The sequence below is a fragment of the Kogia breviceps genome, chromosome 12, assembly GCF_026419965.1.
Source record: "Kogia breviceps isolate mKogBre1 chromosome 12, mKogBre1 haplotype 1, whole genome shotgun sequence".
Lineage (NCBI taxonomy): Eukaryota > Metazoa > Chordata > Mammalia > Artiodactyla > Physeteridae > Kogia > Kogia breviceps.
In genome coordinates this window covers 9,014,422-9,033,807 of record NC_081321.1, presented here as the reverse complement: position 1 = coordinate 9,033,807, position 19,386 = coordinate 9,014,422, and the positions used below count along the sequence as shown (strand labels likewise).

Here is a 19,386-nt window from a genome sequence, read left to right as displayed (position 1 = left end):
TCTAGGATCCTGCCAGCACAGCCTTTTTTTTTTTCTTTTTTTGGTTGCACAGTCATTAACAGTGCAACATCCAGGGATGTTTCCAAGATGTGGACTCAGGCTGGCACTCATAACGAGATTACCTCCAGATTACCTTCAGCAGAAGTTCTCAACTCACTGCAGCAACCACTGTCGGCTCTTTGTTTGGACTGCTGGCCCCTCGACCCAATGTCCATCCTCCGTTACAAACAGAATCCTAGGTATTTTGGGAACAGCTAGTTCTTAGCTAAAAGTACTACATTTCCCAGCTTGCTTTGTACGGTTAAGATCAGTGACTTGCTCAGTGGTTGAGAGTCCGCCTGCCCATGCAGGGGACGCGGGTCCGTGCCCCGGTCCGGGAAGATCCCACCTGCCGCAGAGCGGCTGGGCCCGTGAGCCGTGGCCGCTGAACCTGCGCGTCCGGAGCCTGTGCTCCGCAACGGGAGAGGCCACAACAGTGAGAGGCCCGCGTACGGAACCGCATCAGTGACTTGCCAGGTGAAGTCCCTTGGAGACTCCTGGGAGAGTTTTGCCTTCCTAATACAGGTGCTGCCCCTTGCCTTCCCTCTCTGCCTCTCTCTAGTGTTTGGGTTTTGTGAAGCCTAATTTGGCTGATTCTGGGATTCTGAAATCAGTTACTTCTCAGGTTGTAATTATGTTCAAAGGTTTGAAACTGCTGGAAGTCTGATTTCTAGATAATAAGAGAATTCTTATACATGAGTTGATAACTCTTTAAAAATTGATCTATACAGTTTGATGCTGAATATTCTAAGTAAAAATAATTAAACCTCTGCCGTTTTTCAAAGTTACTAATTTATACACAGGCAAACATGAGGTTAGGTAATTAATTCCAAGAAGATCGAGAAGTTTGAGTAAATCAATACTTCAATAAAAATTTTTTTTTTAATTTTAAAGAATCAGAAAATATTTTTAAAAAAGAAGAAGAAGAAGAAGTTGGGAATTCCCTGGTGGTCCGGTTAGGACTCGGTGCTTTCACTGCCGGGCCCAGGTTTGATCCCTGGTCGGGGAAATAAGATCTCACAAGCCAGCATAGCACGGCCGAAAAAAAGAAGAAGATGTTTGAGGACTGGGCAATTTATTTCAATAAAGGGAAGGACTGATTTTGCTACATTGGGAAAAAAATGTGGAATTCAAACTTTGCTGCATTTAACGGCATCCCCATTTATCTCTGCACAATGTCTTTCTCTCAACATCTCCATTCCTTCTACTTTCTTTTCACGCCAAGGCTTTGAGTGAGAAATATATCAAGTTGACAAATTGTTTGACATATCTGATCTAGAGCGCCTTCTACACCACTCTTCCTTCTCTTTTTTCTCCCAGTAAATACTTTTGACTTTGACATTTACCACATTGTAAATGACAGGTGCCTGAGGACAAATGCATCAAAGTGATTAGAATCAGAAATGTCTGCTAGGGATTATCTTTTTAATAGAGTAGAATGTAGCTTTACTGAATCCTTGAAATGCAGAACCAAATGAATCTCCTTTATTGTGAAAGAAAACAATCCCAATGATTGTAAACCCCAGAAATCAACAGAAGCACTTAAACCTTCAGTATGAACATATTTATTTTTCGAACTCGGATATTTTTCTGAAGTACACTTGTAATCTAAATACCCCTTTCTTTTCTTCCCTTTACAACATACCATTTCAATCTGTTTTATAGAACGAAGGCCTTAAGGAAAAGCCTTATTCACATTCCCACAAAAGAAATAAAGGAAATGCTTGTCTCTAGGATCCATTTAACTGAACTTGACTTAAATCCTAGTAGAGGCTTCCATCTTTATAACAGACACATAAGAGGATAGATGCTCTTTCATTATCAACAAATTCCTCTTAATATGGTTAAGCAGTTCATTAAATTATTCAAATGCATTGACTGAGCTCCTATAACGTGCAAAGTATTGTTCCAAAGTAGACACCCTGCCTTAGACGTGCAGTGGGTCACTGAAATTATAACTTCAAGAGTTTAAGACTTTGATACACGCAAAATACCCTAATAACATGAAATGGTTGCTGTTGCTGCTGCTGAGGCTGGGGCTTCCAAAAGTGCCCAGTTTATTTCTAGGGAACAGCTCAGGCACTGGAAGAATATAATTGAAACTTAAGCATTAATAAAAGATGAGGTTAGGCAGTGATTGTACCTTTATAACATAACACAACCCTGTGAAGTACATTCTGGTCACATCTAAAATGCTAGCATCTGTGCAAGGCAATCTAGGGAGTGACAGCAGTTTAAAGAAAAACAACTGGTACCAGCTTCAAAATAAACCAGGATACAGAGCCATTGCCATTTATAGGAAAAATAAAAATACAGAAACATCAACCCCTCTCCCCAGCACTGCAATTACACTTCCTCAGACACCCTGCCATCATTGGGAAGCACGGCGGTCCACTGGGTAAATTTAAAGCATCTTAGATATTTCAATAATACAGCCAAGCCTTTTTGTGTGTGTGGTCCCAAAGACTTTTCAACAATACATTTGTAGGAATGGAAATTGAAGAAATTGGAAGTATTTTCTAATAGACAGTTTACAGATTTCTTACAGCTCCCAAAGTGAAGATATAACACGTCACCATCCTAACACAAGCTAATTTGTCTATCTCCCATAAAACCCAACTTCACAAGACATCAGGCTTCCAAGTGCTTCCTTCATATGCCTCTAATTGGTTTTTCTCCCCCCCTGAACTAAATAGGGAAGGCTTTTCAGGTCAAGCGTTATCTGCGGGCAAAGTCTTGTACCTTCAGGATAGATATGCTTGCATCACCTCTATATTGACAAGTCAAGCCTCCATTTGTAAGCTTAAATTCAGCTCCTGGTCTCTCTATTTCAGAACTTCCCACATTTACTTAAAAGGATCATTTAAAACACTGGGGGAAAAAATTCCCCTCTGAAGGAGAGAGACTTATTCAAGGAAAGCAATGCTATTTCCAGCTCCTGGCCCACCTGAGAAAGGCAAACTCAACTTCATCTCCCAAAAAGAACCCCAGTAGTCTCCCATTCAGCAACTTGCTATTCCTATTATTTTCTAATGTTGTGGTCAAATAAAATTAAATGTTAATAAAAAACAGTCATTAAATAAGAAACTTAAAATAAATAATTAAAAAATGGTCTGGAGGTTTTCAGAGAAGGTAATAAAGGTCAATTTCCATTAAATTCACATTCCTTTCTGTACCAGTTTTTACAACGAGTGGGCAACACTGCCCTCTAAAGGGCTGATTCTGTTACATCCCTTAGTTCACCAGGTAGGAAATTGCCCCAGGAAGCATTGACACAATCGTCCCCACGCACCTTCTTTCTTTTACTTCTGGGACACTGTCCTTGACCTTTTGTGAATGGCTCTGAAGACCACGGAGCCCAGAGAGGCTACAGACTCCGTGAAAGCTCATCAGAGGATCAGAAACCAACATCCCTTGCAGCGGTTTTCAAACCTTATCAGGCATCAAATCACCCCCAAGAGCTTGTTGAAACACAGGTTGCTGCGCCCCACCTCCAGAATTTCTGACTCCTTAGAGTTGAGGCCAAGAATTTGCCTTTCTAACAAGTCCCCAGGTGATGCTGCCAGCCCAGGGGCCACACTTTGTGACCCAGACACTGTGCTTGGCACTTTATCTCACTTAATACCTCCCAACGGGGTGAGGTTTTAGCATCCATTTTACAGACCAGTCTCAGACAGTAAACCCAGGACTAACTCAAAAGCCATTGCTCCCTATTCTAGGCTATGATGTCAGTAAATGAAGCTGTTAGTCATTTCCTCTTCCTTGGCCTCAGTTTCTTCTGCAAGGGGGCGGGACTTAGGTGACCGTTTGGTTGGTTTCCCCTCTCAGAGTACCTTGGAGGTCTGGTTATGAAGACACCCAAGAAGGTCCACTCCACCCCCAGGCTGGATCTATGAGTGGGCACGCTGAGAGGGGAGGGGACACATGTTAGCAGGAGGTGCCTCTCTTGGCTTCTGAACCCTCCTACACAGTTCCGAGAGGGTCTGATTTGCTCTGGATTCTGGATTTCTTTGTACTCAGAAACTCTGGCAGAGAGGTTTTAAAGCTAGTGTCTCCTCTTAGAGGTATTTTGAGGACTTCAAAGCCTAGTGGGGCTTGGAGAAGACCCAAAGGGTGGTGATGTCTGCAACCCTCTCCAGCCTCGGCTCAAACCACCCACCGGGGCTGGGGCAGGGATGCTGCAACACCCTTAAATCAGGAGTGCCCAGCGGTGTGAAGACTGAACGGTTATGATAAAGGAAAAATGGTTTTCACGTCACATAGCCCACCAGGAGCAGGCAGGTAAAAAGTCCCTAGCCCTCAGCCCCAGACAGGATGTCACGGTGATGGGAAAAGAAGGTTTGGGAGGACACATGCCCATCCCTCACTTGAAGAACAGTTTTTCTCATCCTTTGCACTCAGCTCCTAACCCAACTTGGTGTTTTCCTGAGGGAGCTACAAATCTGGAGCATCCCATGGGGATGGTTTCTGGCCTCGGTCATTAGGGGGAAAAGATATTCTCAGAAAAACAGCCCAGCGGACTGGTTAGCAGAGATCTTGAGGTCGTGGCCACGGCTGCTCTTCGTGTAGAGCTGGACTCTGGACTCCAGTTGCTCGCTGAGCTTGTCCAGAGCCCCGGTGCAAGACTCCAGGCTCTCGGCCAGTTTCTGGATCTTGGCCTTCAGCACGGCCTGGCTAATCCTGGTCGCACCCTCGGCCCGCCTGGGGATGAGGAAACCGCGGGAGCCAAAGAAGACGATGAAGCAGACCGAGTTGTACAGCGCGATGGAGGCGTTCGTCCCGCTCTGCAGCAGCTGGCGGTCCCCGCGGCCCTGCCCGCGAAGGAAGAAGTCGAGGCAGCTCAGGATCTCGCGCATCTGGTCCTGGCAGGTGGCCGCGATCTCCTGCACCCGCCGCAGCTCCCGGGAGTTGCAGAAGATCAGGGAGAGGTCGGACGTGATGGTGACGGCCCCTCCGGCGGTGGCCACCCCCAGCCCCACGGCCGACGCCAGCAGAGAGACCCCCAGGGTGACGGGGCTGAGCGAGAGTCCCACGATGGCTGCGACCGCGCCCGCCGCGCTCAGCGAGCTGCCCGCCACGTAGGCCCCCAGGGAACGCCGGCGGAGGCGCTCGAGGCGCCGGGCCACCTCGCGCAGGCGCAGCAGCTGCCCGTGCAGCATGCCGCGGCGGTCCAGCAACAGGCCCTGGAAGCGGCGCAGCGCATCCGCGCCCTGCAGCTCCCGGGCCTCTGGCCCCTCCATACCCTGCGGGGACACGACACGCGATTAGCCCGGAGTCAAGCACAACAGCTGCTTCCACCCAAGGGGAAACGGGTCATTTTCCAGTGAGTCATGTGTCAAGTTCTCAAAGACCCGTTCTATAATCTGGGTCAAGTCCTCCAGTTCTCAGGACCTTAAATCCGAGTAAGCCAATAGGAATAATGCTCTTGTCCGCTTTTTCTCCCAGGATACGCCAAGGATGGATTTCATTATCTGTTAAATAAGGGAGTGGTGGTATTAGAAGTCTACTGCAATATTAAGGCCTCTTCTCTGGAAGGTGACACTTTGCAAGCCGTATGTGGTACCCCTTTACAAGGCCCTTTCCTTACATGAAGACTGGGATCCTAAGAGTTTTGCAATACTCTTATTGCAAAAGGGTTGGTTTTTTTTTTTTTTTCTCTCTGATGAGTGAAAAACACAAGCCACCAAAAACTCAAAAATCACACTGTCTATCAAGTGTAATGAAACGACATCTTTCTAAGTTAGATGCTTGCGTGAAGCAACTCTTCTGCTTGTTTTTCTTCCCGGCTCTTAGAATCAAGCCTAAGATGTGGTTTGCACCACTTCTAACTAGAGCTCGTCGGGTCTTCAGAAATTTCATTCTTTGATGTGTGCTTAATTAAAAATAAATTACATTAAATTAACACCACTATGTCCCTTTATTATGAAAGCTTCCTTTAAAAGTGAGGAACGATTTTAAAAGTGGCCAAAATTTTTTTTAACAACTCACTGAGGGCTACCTGTACCAAGTTGAAATGAAGCCAACTGCAGATGACTGACAGAGAGAACTGTACATCCTGGGTAAATGTACATCCTTCCCAGTTGCCAAAAATCCCTCCCTTTATATCCACTGTACTCCTTATTATCAGGAACTTCTTGGAAGAGGCACAGAAGCCACAGAAATGGAAGATTTCACTACTGTGAGATATCAGGGCAGAAATCATCACTCTCAACTGGAAGATGAGGAAATCGAAACACAGACACATTCTAGATGCAGCTGATTCTTCAGAGCCCAGTCTAGAATCTTGGTCTCCTGACTCCTACGTCTTAACTTTACTTGCATGCCTCCGTAATTCCACCCACCACTGACAAATTTACAGAGAAAGACACCTCCGAGCAAAACGAGACAAAGTTACTCAAAGTATATAACAGACCGCGGATAGAACCCCAGTATTACGAGTCCAATGGCTATTTTTCAGACAGCATCACTCGGGTGTCCCACTTACCATTCACTTGGGGCTATCTCCGGGAAGGAAAAATCTGAGGCTGTTTCTGGATGAGCATGCTTTATAGTTCCAGAGAGCCAATGACTGCCCTGGGAAAGCCTTGTCTCATTCTGAGAATTTGCCTTTTCCTGTCCTGGCCCCTGCTGCCTCCATCCAGAAGGATGTGACATGGTGGAAAATGACACACCAGCCTCGCAGCACATCCCGTATTTAGGAAATGAACATTGTGTGTTCGCTTTCCCCCAAGCGCAGGAAAAGAACCACAGGCTCTTCCCCAACTTGAAACAAGTGTTGTCATTGTCCCAGGGGGCCATACCCTGCCTTTCCTCTCCTGAGAATAGCTAATGACGTTATCTGGTAGGACATCTAACGCACCCCAGGCTGACCAATTACAGTGTTTCTTGAGAGGCTACCATGACAAAAATCACTTTTAAAAAAGGAAAAGGAAGGAGGGGATTCTCTTATGTCTTAACAGAGCCACTCACAACTCACTCCTGTATTTTAAAAGAAGCACCGTGAATCCGTGAGCGTTTGGAACACGTGATTCAGTCTACGCGCAGCCCTCGGAATGCACTTCCTCAGCCCGCGGGAAGTGCTGCGTGCAGTTCGGGGCATCTCCAGCTGTGGAGAAGATATTGGAGGGCCCAGAAAGGTCACACCTCAAGCCAAATGCGTCAGAAAAAAATCAGTGGGGTCAGGCTGCACAAGGAGCTAATTATACACTTTCAACAGCAGCAGGGATTCGGCTTCCTGGGTTTTCATCTGAAGCAGCAATTGTAGCCCAGGCAATAGTTACATGAATGCATTCTACCCCACGTAACGAAGCACGGGCTGAAGGGCAATTTTCTGGATCATTCGGGAGAGGAAAACGTGTATAGCATCTGTGGATGCTTTCTGGGGCAATCACATAGGTGGTGGCAGTTCAGCCCGGAAGCTTCCTACCACAGGCTCTCAGATATATCATCCTTCTTCTAACAACGCTGTTACCTTCCAATAAGGAAGGCCAAAGTGGATTTAAACGTAAACAATTATTGTCTCAGCTCTCTGGTTCATCTGGAAAACCTTAACAGCCATATCTTTCTGGAACACAATTAAATCCGCCACCATTATAACTAGACATTGGATTGATCAACACCATGCTTTCACTGCTACTCCCAATCATGGTCCTTTTGAACTTGATTTTTCTGAATTTGATCCAAGTCCAAATATTCTGGTAACAGCTCCTCAAAGGATAAACATAACCTTTAGTCAGATGCCTTCTGTGTCTGTCTGTGCTTTTGAGGTAAGAAGTAGGAAAATGTCTTCCTCTAACCCCATATAGACATAATCACTCCAAAGGGGATGTAAGGTAGGGTGAGTGGGGAGTAGGGTAGGCAGTTGGTGAGACAATGTAACCCTGATTCTCAGTTCCCATATGCTCCTCTAACTGCCCTGGACATTTTCTTGTTTGTTTTGGGTTTAGATGAGCACAAATAAATCTTTATTTCATGGATGGCAAACGGTGCTGGGACACAGAGAGGGTCATCATCTCCAGGGCATCAGTAATCATAGTACACAACTAGGAAGAAAAGGAGAAGGTACAGGAGAACGGACAGCACGTGTACTGACCTCAGCCCACATCCTGGAATTTGTTTTTCTCTGTGTTATAAACCCATATTTTCCAGGTTTGCGTTTTTATGAAGCAAAAAGAATTCAGTCATTTGACAGTTTGGGCTTGTTGCGGTTTTACTGCTTGTAAAAACCTGCTGCTTCACGTCATTTCTAAGAATGGACACTTGACCATAACACTTAGATTCAGTATTTATTTACTTTCATATATTTAAGCACAATAAGAAATTTGAGGAATAATTGAAGGTATTTTGATTAAAAGTGTTATATAGGCAGTTCCTCCCAAAATCTGTGGCCCGCACCCTCAAACTTCTTTTCTAAATTGTTTCTTGGGCCCTTATAACACGTCACCCCGGAGAGGTTCCATTGAAAAGGGTGATGGACCTTCAGATTAGCCTTCAGATCTGTTAAACCTATGATGCAGCTAAACCATACGATTAACAGTACGAGCTTGAATTCTGAGTCCTGGAACTGTAAGGAAATCCAGTGCAGGAAAGAAAAAAGGAAGAAAGCTTTTTAAGCATAGGGATCTCTAGACTTCAGCCCTGGAGAACCTAGGTCCTGGAGTGGGGTCTGAAACACATAGGTGATTCTGACCTGCTACCAGGGCTGTGAACCACCTCTGTAAAAGCTGTGACTTTTCTGACCACTGGTTACATGGCAGCAGCAACAGTACGTACAGCTACTAGATAGCAGTTTGTAAGTTGGGTGTTTATACAGCTAAGTTATTAACAACCCATTAGTTTGGGGCCCCTAGTTAAAACTATCGCATTTTAAAGATAAAGTGATCATTACATTCTGGGCCTCCCAGAGATCTAGAGAGGCCTGGGCCACCTCCATTTTTTAAGGGTCTCAGTGAATTTTTTTAAAAAAGAAGAAATTTCATAAACAACAAGGTCCTACTGTATAGGACAGAGAACTATATTCAGTATCCTACGATAAACCATAATGGAAAAGAATATTAAAGAAAAGAATGTATATATGTATAAGTGAATCACTTTGCTGTACAGCAGAAATTTTTAAAATTAACTTTTATTGGAGTATAGTTGATATACAATGTTGTGTTAGTTTCAGGTGTACAGCAAAGTGAATCAGTTATACATATACATCTATCCACTCTTTTTTAGATTCTTTTCCCATATAGGTCATTACAGAGTATTGAGTACAGTTCCCTGTGCAATACAGTAGGTTCTTATTAGTTATCTATTTTATATGTAGTCGTGTGTATATGTCGATCCCAATCTCCCAATTTATCCCTCCCCCGCTTCCCCCTTGGTAACCATAAATTTGTTTTCTACCCCTGTGGGTTTTTTTTTCACATCTTTATTGGAGTATACTTGCTTTACAATGGTGTGTTAGTTTCTGCTGTACAACAAAGTGAATCAGCTATATGTATACGTATATCCCCATATCCCTTCCCTCTTAAGCCTCTATTTCTGTTTTGTAAATAAGTTCATTTGTACCATTTTTTAAGATTCCACATATAAGCGAGATCACACGGTATTTGTGTTTCTCTGTCTGACTTACTTAGTATGACCATCCATCCTGGTCGCTACAGCAGAAATTAACACAACATTGTAAATCAACTATACTTCAATAAAAAAATAAAAAAGAAGAAATTTTAAAACAAGATATAAAAATTTGTGGTTTATTTCATTTAATTGCAATGTAATATATCTGACAATGTCAACATTTTGCTCTTCACAAGATAATCACAGATTTATAAAACAGTGCACTACATTGGCAGTGTGACACAGGTTTAAAGTGATGTGATGATGGCTTCTGCCTTTTGACCTTTCTCAGTCTATCTCAGTGACTGTACATAGAACCCTTTTTGGAGACAATATCAAAAGTGTAAAATTGAGACAATTTGTGAATGTGAGATTTAGGCCAAAGATCTTTCAGACTTTCTTTTGTACTAGGTCCTAATGTGTACAGTCCCAAATAAACAAAAATAAGTTAAAATAATAACACACATCCACCTGAGGATCTTTGCCCACGTTTTTTGTAAATTTCATGAGCATGTAAGTGCTCTAGCACATAAACTCAAATTTGCTTGTTGAATTAAAGTGTTTCGTTCTCTTGAAGAAACGTCATTACTTTCATAATAATTTGATGAACCTGGTAGGAAATTTAGAGCTCTTATTCTTTTTTTTAAACTTTATTTATTTATTTTTGGCTGTGTTGGGTCTTCGCTGGAGCGGGGGCTGCTCTTCGTTGCGGTGCACGGGCTTATTGCGGTGGCTTCTCTTGTTGCGGAGCACCGGCTCTGGGCACATGGGCTTCAGTAGTTATGGCACGTGGGCTCAGTAGTTGTGGCCCATGGGCTCTAGAGCGCAGGCTCAGTAGTTGTGGCGCACGGGCTTAGTTGCTCTGCTGCATGTGGGATCTTCCCGGACCAGGGCTTGAACCCATGTCCCCTGCACTGGCAGGCAGATTCTTAACCACTGTGCCACCAGGGAAGTCCCTAGAGCCCTTATTCTGCAAGATATCTGTGTTGCATGAGCTCTCAACTATTATTGTCATAAACTCATGGAGCTGCACAGGAAAGAAAAGACTCAGTGAATATCGAACGCCATCCATTTTCATTTCTCCAAATTGGCCTCTGATCTTCGTTAATGTACCCACACATCCTCAACCACTAGTGTTTAAACACTGGTCTGTGTTCTTTTTTCCGTTTAACGTTCCTGCAGAGACACACTTCTCCATGATGACATAGTCCTCACCCCTGTCATTTTTAATAGCTATGTTATAATCCCATTGTTCGCTTAGTCATTTCCCTATTAGACACTTGGATTGCTTCCAGTTTTTTTTCCACTATTTTAACTAGAGTTGCTGGGAACATCTGCATAACTTTTCCCTGTTTGGATTATTTCTTTGGGGAGTATTCACAAACAGAAAATACCAAGTGAAGGAGAATGAACATTTTCATGGTTTTTGTTGTATGCTGTCATACTGCTTTCCAGAAGAACCAATTTATAATGTTTTCAGCTTTGTAAGAATCCAGCTGCTATGACACTACTCCCAGTTTTCTGATACCCATGGTTCATTTTTTTGGTTTATTTCAGCTCCACAAACATGTATTGAATACCTACACGTGCCAGACATCATGCTAGATTCTGAGGATAAAGAGCTGAATAAGATATCATGTCTGCCGTCCAGAATGGAGGCAATCCATTGGAAAGAAAGATACAGAACAAATAATTTCAATACCATGTGGAAAGTGCCAGGGGTGTGTGCACCGAGGAAGCACAGGGAAAGTGCATGCCTACAAAGCACTGGGTACAACCTTCTAGAAGCACTGAGATTGAGCTGAACCTTGAGAGTTGAACAGAAGTGACTACTTGGACAAAAATTAGGAGGAAGAAGAGGGCAAGCTAAGAGAACAGAATGGACAAAGGCATGGTGCAGTGTTCGGGATGCTTTGGGCAGTTTCCTATTATTGCTCAGCGTAAAGTGGGAAGCCGGGGATGTCCAGGGATGAGACTGAAGGGATAGGTAGGAGGCGAGTCATGATGGCTCTCAAACGCCATGTCGGGGAGAGGAAACTATTGAAGGCTTTTAATCTGTGGCTAAGGTTAGATTTGACATCACTGACAGATGTGAGAGGGGTGGATTTCAGAGGCACACAGCTAAAAGCCAGGAGATAGTTAGAAGGCGGTTGAAGTAGATGAACAAGATCAGCATGGGTTTGGACAGTGTTGGTAGAAGAATGGAATGGATAATGTAAAATATATATTTTGGAAGCAAAATTTGGCAAATCATTCTTAAAGCTTCTGCTCAGACATGATACCCATCATATCCACTTACATTCTATTGGTCAGTCAAGTCACATGGCCAAGACAAGGTCAATGGGTTAGAGAAGTAGACCTCTCCCATAGGAGGAGGCAAGAGGAAGAAATGCAAACCGTCAGACCGTCTACCAGAGTGCTTTCCTCGTAAAGGAGATATGCCGAGATGAACTGTGACACCACCAACCATTTCATGTTGTCTTTTCCTTCATCAGTTATTTCTTTGGAATTGCAGTCTCCACATGGGTATGGAAAGAATCTCACCCTGGCCAGTATAAACAAACTATTGCTGTGAGTCCGAGGGAACGTGCTTGAGATTGGGAAACGACCAAGGAGCTCTGTAGTACCAGAGCTTGAAGAACAGCAGCTGTTCTGTAGTTGGAATGACCTGTTCGGGTGTCATTGACCAACCACTGTTCTTTCTTGTCCTTGCATCAGAATCAGAGTTCTAAGAGTGACCGCTGGATTGGTTGAGCTTAGGTCAAGGGCCCATTCCCTGGCTGTCCTGGGTGGTTAGAGAAAGGGTAAATCACCTTCAGCTTCCAAATGGAAAACAGTAACAGAACTTTACCCTCCCACCAACACTACATATAGTCAGACAGAAAAACATTCACACTAGGAAATTACGGTTGGGGTGGTGTATTAGGGAGAGGGAAACTGATGCTTGGAGGAAAAAAAGAAAAAGAAAACAGCTTTGTTTTTTATCTTATTTGACCCACCTGGAGTTTATTGTAGTACATGATGGGAGTTAAGCTATTCCTGCCCAGAATGATTCACTTTTATAAAACAGTAATATGCTTTTTTTTTTTTTTTTTTTTTTTTTTTTGCGGTATGCGGGCCTCTCACTGTTGTGGCCTCTCCCGTTGCGGAGCACAGGCTCCGGACGCGCAGGCCTAGCAGCCATGGCTCACGGGCTTAGTTGCTCCGCGGCATGTGGGATCTTCCCGGACCAGGGCACGAACCCATGTCTCCTGCATCGGCAGGCGGATTCTCAACCACTGCGCCACCAGGGAAGCCCTAATATGCTTTTCTATAGATGTGTTATTGCTGTCTTTGTCTTTTATTGATTTGTTTCTGTTGTTTACGTCTACTTCTAGAAACTCTATTCTATTTTACTGACCAGTTTACCTGTTTTTAATTCAATATAATATAATTTTGAAAATCACTGCTTGATAATAGGATTTTTCTTTTTAAAGAGAGAATCTATCATAATTGCCTCTTCCTGGAAAATCTTGCTTGTTCTTCGGCACAGACCTGACATTGGGAGCTCTTCAATTGTCCCAGCCTCCCTAATGTGATCAACTAGAGCCAGTTTAAGTCTGTTCCACTTTCTCTTCCACAGGTGTGCACACCTGCACAGAATACCTGGGATCATGTGGGTGAAACATACATTACATCATTAATACAGAAGTGTTGGCCCCATGGGCCCTATTATAGTAACATCCTTACCACATGCCTTTTTCTCTGGTGCCAGAAAGACTGCAGCTGAGTCCACATCCCTTTGATAGCCATAAAGATTCTCATCTCCCAGGACACCGGGAAACAATTACCTTTGTCTCTTCCTTTCCCAGGCTTACTCATTTTCTCCCAAGTTAGACATATGCAACAATCATTGCAACCTGGATTATAACACCTGCTTGTTCTGTATATAGAGAAGCATAATAAATCTTAAGTGTTCCCTCAAATCTCAGATATTTGAATAGTTTCATTTTTAGCATGTCTCTTATAGACAAGAGAATGTTAGATGTTGGGTTTCTTTTTCAACTTTGTTTAAAGCCTAGTTTTAATAAGAATTCAATCATTCCACATTAAACATTATAGTGAAGCAAGGGTATATATTCCAACACCCTGAAAGTTGATTGTTCATGTTCTAGTTTTTGCTTTTTTAAAAGTAAATTGTTATTATAGTGGGTTTTCGACTCTATTTGCTTTTGAGTTAGATGAGAAAATAACTTTTCATAATCTACTTTTCCCCTAAAAATTTAGCACTTTAAAAATTATTTCTGCCTTTACTTTCTATGCTAAAAAAAAAGTTGAAACCACCTTTGAAAAAGAGGGAAAGCAGATTCCTATAAGGTAGACCTCTATGTATACAGTGAAAATATGGGGCTTGAATACTGAGTCTGTGGTTCCTGTGTGACTTTAGGCAACTCACTTAACCTCCCTGAGCCTCAATTGCCTTCACAGAGTTTTCGTGATTAAATTAGAAATTGAATGTGGAATCCTTTTGAGATCTAGAAATTTGGGTGCAAATATAAGTTATTCGTACCTTTTCCCAAACCAGTGACTATTTGTGATTTCTGATGACCTTGTAGCCTTTTACTTATTTACTTTTAATTTTTATTTATTTATTTATTTAGGCTGCGTTGGGTCTTCGTGGCTGAGCACGGCCTTCCTCTAGCTGTGGTGAACGGGGGCTACTCTTCGTTGCGGTGCACGGGCTTCTCATTGCGGTGGCTTCTTTTGTTGCAGAACACGGGCTCTAGGAGCACAGTCTTCAGTAGTTGTGGCCCGTGGGCTCAGTAGTTGTAGCTCGAGGGCTCTAGAGTGCAGGCTCAGTAGTTGTGGCGCAGGGGCTTAGTTGCTCCTCTATGGCATGTGGGATCTTCCTGGACCAGGGCTCGAACCCGTGTCCCCTGCATTGGCAGGCGGATTCTTAACTACTGCACCACCAGGGAAGCCCTAGACATTCTTTTTCTTATATTCTTTTCCATTATGGTTTATCACAGGATATTGAATATAGTTCCCTGTGCTCTACAGTAGGACCTTGTTGTTTATCTATCCTATATATAATAGTTTACATCTGCTCATCCCAAACTCCCAGTCCTTCCCTCCCTCTCCCCCCTCCCCCTTGGCAACCACAAGTCTGTTCTCTATGTCTGTGAATCTGTTTCTGGTATTTATGTCCTTTTTTATGTACCTTAAGGCCTCTCTTAAGCCCTAGAATGGTCATAGCTTTCCACTACTGCTAGTCTGTAGGTACGTCTCATCCCTTCTTTGTCTGCTTAACACTGCTCAACCTTTGTAAGTAAACCGTTCCTTAAAATTTCTTCCTTTGACCCATCTGGGGGTGAGTTCTGTTTCCTCCTGGGACCCTCTCTTATACAAACATTTTTCTAAGGTGATACACGTAGCTGTCGCTCATCCTAGGGTCAGGTCATGATTTATTTAACCATTCTTTTATTATTATTATTATTTTTTGCGGTACGCGAGCCTCTCACTGTCGTGGCCTCTCCCGTTGCGGAGCACAGGCTCCGGACGCGCAGGCTCAGCGGCCATGGCTCATGGGCCCAGCCACTCTGCGCCGGGGCACGAACCCGCATCCCCTGCATCGGCAGGCGGATTCTCAACCACTGCGCCACCAGGGAAGCCCTAACCATTCTTTTATTGATGGACATTTATCATATTTTCAGTTGCATTGTTTATTACAAACAATGGTTCAGCCACCATCTTTGTGTGTGGGTATGTGTATTTGTGTGCAAACTCCTGGTGAGTATTTTTGTAGGAGAGATTCCTAAAACTGGAATTGCTGAAACAAAAACATACTAATTTTAAATTTGATAAATACTTTCACTCCCTCCTGGGCACAGAGTCAACAGTCTCCTCTCCCTGAAACATACTTACATTTAATGAGCAACAAACAAGCTATAGCTATGATGAATGAAAAAGTAAGGCTCTGGTAAAACATGCATGTTTAGACCATTAATCCAAAAGAAATCATGGATATTTTAAAACCTAAAAATAAAGTAAGTCTTTGTAAAGGAGTTTCTGAATCCTACAGCTATTCAGACAATGTAATCCTTCAATCAGCTTTATTTCAAGGAAAGAGAACAATTTCTGACTGTTTGAACTAATCTGACCAGAAAAAGTTCCTGTAGTCCCTAAGTGTATTAGATTAAGCCCGTGATTAAGAATAAAATCCAAAGAACATTCTGATGGTAAGTTTCAGAGTACATTCACATAATATGCAGCTTCCATTTGGGGCCCAGATACCGAGATGTTTGCTGCTACATTCTAGGTTTAAGTTTACAAGATTTAATATCTCAAAAGCAGAGATAGATTCAAGAATCCAAAACCGGGGCTTCCCTGGTGGAGCAGTGGTTAAGAATCAGCCTGCCAATGCAGGGGACGGCGCAGTGGTTAAGAATCAGCCTGCCAATGCAGGGGACACGGGTTCCATCCCTGGCCCGGGAAGATCTCACATGCCGCGGAGCAACTAAGCCCGTGAGCCACAACTATTGAGCTGCGCTCTAGAGCCCGCGAGCCACAACTACTGAGCCTGAGTGCCACAACTACTGAAGCCTGTGTGCCTAGAGCTCGTGCTCCACAACAAGAGAAGCCACCTCAATGTGGCTTCTGGGAAAGATGTCAGGATAATTAACCTTCCTTTGGGAAGGAGATATTAAATTCCGCCCATGCACGGAAACGAAAAGTAGCCTCCGCTCGCTGCAACTAGAGAAACCCACACGCAGCAACAGACCCAACGCAACCAAAAATTAATTAATTAAATTAAGAAAAAAAAAAGCCAAGAAAGAGACGTTCATTGAGCATTGTATGTAATAAATTAAAAATAATCTACATTTCCACCAGTCTGGAAATGGTTAAATTTCGGTACATCCATACTATGGAATTTTATGCTGCACTTTTAAAATGCACTCCCTTGATTATGAGCAAATTTGAGCACCTTTCTTATACTTAGGGTGGGTTTTTTTTTCATTGAAAGTGAATATTTTAAAGTTTATTGACTATAAAATGCAATTTTGAAGATGATTGTAGGCAATTTTGTGGGGAAAAAAGCAAGAAAACAAACAAATCAGTAAAAGCATATTAGAAAAATTACATCAATTAGAAAAATACCAGTGACCCAATATTAGAAGATACAGCTAAGAAACTGACTAAAGCGTGCGAATGCATATCAAGACCACTGAATTATTCTGCTTATTGTATTTTTAAATATTCAGATAATTAATGAGGATTTTAAACTTTTGTTTTAATATTTGTACACATACGTTATTTTTTAGAAAGAAATAAAATTTTTTAAAAAGCTATTTGTCAATAAGTAAATATTCCAAAAATTATACAACTTTAATTACTTTAGTGACCTCTTTCACTCTCAAGAGTCCTAGTTTGGATGATGAATTATATGGTCACACACAATATTGGTGTGAACTCCAGTAAGTGATTCCATAATCAAAGAAAAGTCCTTTGGTCCTCATTTCACATATTGGTGAAAAATTGTACAATTCTTTTTCTAAACAAGTATACAACGTTTAATATATCTATGTATCCTTCTTTTTGCTTGTAATTATCTGTTTCATTGACTAACGGGCTCAGTTGGGATTAGTTTTAGTTATGTAGAACAAAACCAGTTAGAAGAAACTAGATAGAAGTTTATTTCAATCACAATATAAAATGTAATACGTGGTAAAGCTAGGATTTGATTCAAAATCTGTGCTCTTATTCACTGCATGGTGTATAGCAGTTACAATGTGTTCAACTGTAAGTAACTGTAAGGCATGTTATCACACATGCAAAATGAGTCTTCTATGGGAACATATACAGTTGTGTTTGAGCTTCTTTTCAAAATAGTTTCAATTCTCTTGGATAAGTTAGATACATGCTCTACTTCCATACTGTTAACTTAAATAAGTATTATTGAATACCTAATATAAGAGAAGTAATCCATGAATTGTAGTAGGATATAGAATGAAAAAAGTATGATTTCTGTCTTTAAGTATCTTAGATTATAATAAGCTTAAAGATAATTATCATCATTTAAGCCTGTGACATAATTTTATTTTGTGAGTAGAATAAGTTTCAAGAAGCACCTAGATCTATCAGCCAGTAATTCTCCTATGGAGAAAAACAGCAATTGCATCAAAATTTAAAAATTTCCAGTAGTGTATGTCCCTTTTTACATTTAAAATAAAAACCCAGGGCTTCCCTGGTGGCGCAGTGGTTGAGAGTCCACCTGTCGATGCAGGGGACGTGGGTTCGTGCCCTGGTCCGGGAAGATCCCACATGCCGTGGAGCGGCTGGGCCCGTGAGCCATGGCCACTGAGCCTGCGTGTCCGAAGCCTGTGCTCCGCAACAGGAGAGGCCACAACAGTGAGAGGCCCGCGTACCGCAAATAAATAAATAAATAAATACCCAGTCCAAGTTTATTTAATAAAGTTGCTGTCCTAATTGGCAATCTGTGTAGAAGAAAACAAAATTAGATCCCTTCCTCACAACGTGTATCAAATTCCAGATGGACCAAAATTTTAAAAAGAAATATTAAAGAAAACAGGAAACATGGCAGAAAACAAGATAGAAAACTTGAGAGCCTAAAGGAAAAGACAAATGTAATTCATCATAGAAAAATAAATATAAGTTAACATGACATGTCAAAGACACCAGAAATGAAGTCAAAACACAAATGACAGTGTGAAAGAGCACTAATGGAAATCACAGATCAAGGGTTATATCCCTTAGGGTAGTTTTTGTTTTGTCTTCCCCCCCCCCATATCCTTCTATATGGATTATCTGTTCATTATCTCCTTTGCCTATACTTCTATTGGGTTGCCTTTTTTTCTTATCTATATATAGAAGGTTTATTATGACATGGATACTAATTCTTGTTATGTATGTAGCAAATATTTACTCCCATTAAGTTGCTTGTCTTTTTCTTTTAATTTATTTATTTTTTATTTATTTAGTTTTGGCTGCGTTGGGTCTTTGTCGCTGCGCGCACGCTTTCTCTAGTTGTGGCGAGCGGGGGCTACTCTCCGTTGCGGTGCACAGGCCGCTCATTGCAGTGGCTTCTCTTGTTGCAGAGCATGGTCTCTAGGCACACAGGCTTCCATAGTTGTGGCTCGCGGGCTCTAGAGTGCAGGCTCAGTAGTTGTGGCTCATGGGCTTAGTTGCTCTGCGGCATGTGGGATCTTTCCAGACCAGGAATCCAACCTGTGTCCCCTGCGTTGGCAGGTGGATTCTTAACCACTGCGCCACCAGGGAAGTCCCTAAGTTGCTTGTCTTTTAATTTTACTCATGATGTTTTGTAGTCCTGACATCATGTAATCAAATTATCAACCTATCAGTATAGCTTTTGCCTTTCTGTGTCTTCTAATAATAATAGACTCTTCTAGGTTCTTAATATGACCGTAATTAATATTTGTGAATAGTAATAAGTAGAAATTTAATATCTCCTTCCCAAAGGAAGGTTAATTATCCAGACGTCTCTCCCAGAAGCCGCAGTGAATGAATGTCTTCTTGCCTTTTATGGACTCTGGTCATGCTGATCTCTAAACTAGTCACTGTGGGCTGGGTGACTGGATATGCTGATTGGCTTAAGTTAATCAAGGCAGCAACGGAGCTGAAGATGAGGTCAGTCCATCTCAACACACTTCAGTAAGGCTCAGTGAGTGAGGAATGATAGTCAAAATAAATTTGGGGAAACTGTTCCTAGTAGAAATATTACCATGC

General features: G+C 42.4%; 2 protein-coding genes across 4 annotated transcripts in view; both read right to left on the bottom strand.

The window, feature by feature from the left end:
- The window catches only part of DDX47 (DEAD-box helicase 47), an 89,940-nt gene that overhangs the window by 36,572 nt on the left and 33,982 nt on the right, over positions 1-19,386 (bottom strand). The gene's annotated exons all lie outside the window — the stretch shown is intronic.
- Positions 1,589-6,762, bottom strand: APOLD1 (apolipoprotein L domain containing 1). Of its 3 annotated transcripts, none has more exons than XM_059082671.2 (2): positions 6,524-6,762; positions 1,589-5,282 (listed from the first exon to the last, which is right to left on the bottom strand). In XM_059082671.2, exons 1-2 carry the CDS (start codon positions 6,524-6,526, stop codon positions 4,539-4,541), a joined length of 747 nt encoding a protein of 248 aa, XP_058938654.2. In that variant the 5' UTR covers positions 6,527-6,762; the 3' UTR covers positions 1,589-4,538. The 3 variants fall into 3 exon arrangements, with proteins under 3 accessions (XP_058938654.2, XP_066864848.1, XP_066864849.1); XM_067008747.1 differs by having other exon boundaries at positions 1,589-5,510; positions 6,524-6,643; XM_067008748.1 differs by having other exon boundaries at positions 1,589-5,911; positions 6,524-6,559.